The sequence below is a fragment of the Danio rerio genome, chromosome 1 (genome assembly GCF_049306965.1).
Source record: "Danio rerio strain Tuebingen ecotype United States chromosome 1, GRCz12tu, whole genome shotgun sequence".
In the NCBI taxonomy this organism is placed as follows: domain Eukaryota; kingdom Metazoa; phylum Chordata; class Actinopteri; order Cypriniformes; family Danionidae; genus Danio; species Danio rerio.
The window spans coordinates 53,445,001-53,450,000 of NC_133176.1; the positions used below are offsets into that span (position 1 = coordinate 53,445,001).

A 5,000-nucleotide genomic window follows, 5' to 3' on the forward strand; every position below is an offset into this window, starting at 1 on the left:
TTAAAGTCTTAAGGTGTGTGTGTGTGTGTGTATTGGGTAACACAGAGTAAAAGAAAGCTGCACATGTAGCTTTGATTAGCCTAGTCAATCTAATAAGAGACGAACTGATTCTTATCTCAGTGTTTTGCCATGGCAGGTAATGCTTTTCTGCCTTCCTGCAGTTTGAACAGGCTGGATGTAGATCTATACGTGCGTGTGTGTGTGTTTTATCTGAACACACCAGCAGGTCCCAGGCTTCATCTTACCATCTAGAATCCTGGGGTTTTGAGTGTCAGCATCTTTGATTTGGTTTCAAACATATAGTTGGCTATTGGATAAAATCCTGGACAATCTGACATATGAAAACCTAAAAGTGATGAAAAATGGCCGTATTTCTGTTTCATATAAATCTGTAATATTATTTTCAATATAAAATAATAACAATAAATAATAATAATGTTAATAAAATTCACAAATTTAGTTGTATTTACATAATATTTAGGAAACAGGCTTTAAATAATAATTCTAAAATGAAATAATCAATTCCCCCCCGGCTTGATCCCTTTATTAATCTGGGGTCACCACAGCGGAATGAACTGGCAACTTATCCAGCATATGTTGACCGCAGCGGATGCCCTTCCAGCTGCAACCCTTCACTGGAAAACATCCATACAACCTTCAAACTCATTCACACACATACACTACTGACAATTTAGCCTACCTAATTCACCCATAGCACATGTCTTTGAACTGTGGGGGGAACCTGAGCACCCGAAGGAAACCCATGCCAACATGGGGAGAACATACAAACTCCACACTGAAGCACCAACTGACCCAGCCCCTTTTTCTAGATATGCATTTAATAAATAAAAATGTTACGTAAATTTATTCATTTAAATATATGAATAAATCTTGTTAATGCCCTTCTGGAGTTTTAAATTTAATATTTCATTATAAAAATTTATTACTTAATTAATATGAGTCAATTCTTTCTAATTTCCAAATTCTTCATTTTAAAAAGCATAAACAAGCAAAAAAATACATAAACAAACAAACAAGCAAATAAATAAATAAAACACCTCAATCTTGTATAGATCGGCTAATAAATATGATGTATCAGTTTATTAAATGTGTTTAAAATATTAAATAAAAATTTAATATTACAATAATAAATATTGCATTAAATTAAGATGTTGTTTAATAAAAAAATGCTTTAGTTTTTTTTTTCCAAATGTTTATTAGGGCACAACCTATAAGCAGCTACGCATTGAGAGACATAATTTTACCTCATTCGGGTCTCCTGCAGTGTGTGTGTGTGTGTGTATTCTTAGCTCCTCTCACTGTCAGAATGGCACCAGTGAGGGGAACGAACAGCTCTCATAGGCCTCTATAATTGGAGACTCAATGAAGCTTTGAATGAAAATTAGTCTCAGCCGACTGGAGACTTGAGGACGAACCTCCTGTAAGCCGGGTCTGATGTGTTTAGTCCAAACTAATGTCACTCAGGGACAAAGACACCACAGCTGGGGTTTGCACTGGACTGTGCAGATAAAGCACAACCTCTGTTGTGTCTTCTATGGAACATGCCTAAATAAAGATGCCTCCCTTTCCTTCTTCTCTCGCGTTTGCTAAATCCACTTGTCCTCTCATTTTGATCTACGACCACTACTACAATACAGTCTGCCCAATTGGGTTATTTCAAAACTGCCGTTTCTGCTCTTGACCGATGACAGCATTCTGTTAAGTCAAAACAAACTAATGAAGGACAATCTGTGTGCTTTTTATTTAATTATACGTGATGTCATTTTCAGACAATTTAAATATAAAGATGGATTCAAATCATACGCTGTCTGTTAACCAGCTGAGCGTGCATCTTTTAAACTTTAGATCTGTAGTGTCTGCTTTTTGCTGGCTGTATGTGGGCGGAGTAATACACAAAGGGTAAAGAGGCTGTACTGGTGCTGATATTACTTAAATATATCACGGCTATCAGCCAATCAGATTTGAGAACCAGACAGAACTGTTGCATAAACATATATATTTAGAAGAGTTATAAAATGTGTTTAGTGGCATATAAAAAAATCACTGCGAATACAACAATTGGCCCTTTTTGTCTTAGACTACTTTTTTTAATTTGATTTGCACCACCGTATACTAAACTAGTAAAACATAGATTAATTTCCCGTGCTGTTATATAGCAGCACCATGCCTACAAACACCGAATCCTCTTGTCGACATTGGGCGTGATGGGATTAAGCTTTTGTCTTTTGGAATTGCCTCTGTTTTGAAGATGTCTGAGTCGGAATTGACCTCATATCAACCCTCAGTTGCTTCTCCCAGACGAGGATCTTAAGGGGCCGCACGGCGCTGGGCTTCCTCCCAATCCAAATGTGAGATGTAATGAGTCATAAAGCAGAAGTGAGCCGGACCGTACTCTCTGCAGGTCCCAGGTTCATTAAAATGACCAAGGCAAACAATGAATTATTGATGTAGGGGGGCCGGCGTTCCAAAATAATGTTTTTGTGCACCTCTCACTACAGTATCCTCAAGGTCTAATTGCACTGACGATCATTTCCCACAGCAAGAGCAGTGGATTTTTTTCTTCTCAGGCTGTGTTTTGTTACATGTTTTCATGTGTGCTGTATAGACTCTGACATTTGGTGTAAAATGATACTGATGATCTTTTTGCCTACAGCGCTATGTCAGCACGGATGCAAGCACGGAGAATGCGTGGGACCCAACAAATGCAAGTGCCATCCAGGTTATACAGGAAAAACATGCAACCAAGGTAAGAGCTGAAGTGTGTGTGTGAATCAGCCTGTCTTGTTTAAAGTGCGTCAATTGTGCTATGTAAAAGCTTGCTGAATTTGTTATGTACATCCAAAGTTTAAAAAACATATTGCAGCACCAGCTCTTTTCCCACAGTGTCTGAAATGGTTGATACAAGTATACGGTTTCTCTAAACCCCGCCTTTTCTAAAAACTCGATTGGTTAGATCAAGCAACACTATATAAACATGGTCACTTTTTTATAAGCGGGTCGCCACAGAGGAATTAACTGTTAACTATTCCAGTGTATGTTTTACGCAGAGCATATCTTTTTAGCCACAACCCAGTACTGGTAAACACCCATGCACTCTCAAAATCAAACACACACTCATACACTACCAATTTGGTATTTTAACAGACACATTTAGCTGCTAGATGTTAGTCAGATAATGTCAACCCAAGCTCATTCTCGAAACGTAGCCCTGCGGACGTTTCTGGAGACCACGATTTACGTGGCCGGAGGTACGTACGGCCGCATTTAGTTTTTCTCAAGCGAACGCTGCGGGGCAGTGTGGTGCCGCTCCGCTCCTCCTCTTCGCGCTCGCCAGCCGATGGCTCACCTCCGAGTGGAGGGCTTTCCCGCTGCTACCAGTTCATCCGCTTAGCTCGCAGTGTTACATCGGCGGAGCGGAGGCCTGGAGGAGGAGGAGCGTGCGGGCGGGCGGGCGGACAGGATCTGGTCCTGGAAAGAGCGGTTCCAAAAATCAGGTAAGATGAAAAAAAGAATCCGAAAAATAAGGGCGAGAACGCTGCGGGATCCAAAAACGCGGTCGAAATCAAAGAAAAGGCCATTTGCTTTTTTTTTTTCTGGATGGCTTTTGCAAACCGTCACTTGGGTTTAGGGAAGGAGGAGGAGGAGGAGGAAGAGAAGGGCGGCTGGGTCGGCCGATTGGCCGGCCGCCCGGTCGATCGTTCAGTCGTTCGGCCGGCCAGTCGGACAGACAGTCGCTCCACAGCGGCCTCCGGCGGCTTTTCACGCGAGAACAGCGCGGGCACGAAAGGCGCGCGCTCCCGTGAGGCGCTCGAGACGCGAAAAAGCGCGCACAGCGGCCTCTCGCGGATCCGCGAAAACAAAAACCGCTCGAATATGTACCTCCCGGGACGTATTTCGCGGTCCGCAGAAACGTCCGCGGCGCTACGTTTCCACAATGAGCCCGGGTTGTATAATGTTTCTATGTTTCTTCCGAATGCAACTGTGTAAAGAATTATGGATAAAATGCTCATGAAAGAACGCTTTTTGTTTACCTTCAAGCTCTGCTTAAGTTGCTTGACGTGTGTGCACGTTAAGTGAAGGTGTACTTTGGTGAACGCCAGCACACACACACACATATTACCTACATTTCGTTATGCGGAAGTGTTCCTCCATATGTTTACATAGAAGTTGTTCACAATAATTATCCATCCACAGAATTTGTAATGCTGTCGAATGTGTAAACATTTAGCTGCGGTTAGCGCTTCTGCCTGGATGTCTCTGAAGCAAAAGCAGCCGCATGAATGCCAAAGCTTTAAATAAAGGAGAAATCTTCAACAAAAGCTCGACCTCTTCTATGTTTACAAACATAATCGCACCTTTTTAGAGGTCATTTCTGGTTAACGATGTCAGAATTTACAGGTATTTTGGAATGGATGTGTGAAAGGTCTTTTCCGGAATAATTCCGTAATGTCCTTGCCTGTGTGAACAGCGCTATTTTTAATTTACCAGTAAAGTCGTTATGGTAATTTTCCACATATTTACCAGTATCACTGTGTGAAAGGGGCTACACTGTTTGTTCCTTTCTGCAAGACCTTATAAACCTTTCAAAGATGTCCCTCTGGCGGAATAACCCTTAGGGATCAGGACATAGGGATGTGCTCTTCTGAATGGAATGCAATGAAGGTGCTTAATGTATTTATCAACATACAGTAAGTACACTGAAAAAAAATCATGTTTTTTAAAGATGATTTCTTGGATTTACAAAAAATTTTTTAAAGTAATTGGCTGTAAACAGTTTATATGGGCTGAATCTAAACAAACAAATGAAGTTGAACATTAGTAAATTTTAATTACTTGGGTTAAATTTAACCCATATATGATATTTCAAGAGTTCACACTTAGCTGATGATTGATTATAAAGCTTGTTTGGCATAGTGTCCAGGGAGGGAGCCCTGAGCAAATAAGATCCTCGAGCCTGGGGCTCCCTCCTGTTTGCAAAG

At 41.1% G+C, this 5,000-nt stretch overlaps 1 protein-coding gene across 4 annotated transcripts in view; it reads left to right on the forward strand.

Moving 5' to 3' along the window:
- Positions 1–5,000, forward strand: part of npnta (nephronectin a) — a 106,437-nt gene that overhangs the window by 44,445 nt on the left and 56,992 nt on the right. For all 4 annotated transcript variants that reach the window (XM_009294216.4, XM_005160098.5, XM_009294219.4 and 1 more), the window contains one exon: positions 2,675–2,767. In XM_009294216.4, coding sequence (XP_009292491.1) covers positions 2,675–2,767 — 93 coding nt within the window. The remainder of the gene's footprint in view (positions 1–2,674; positions 2,768–5,000) is intronic.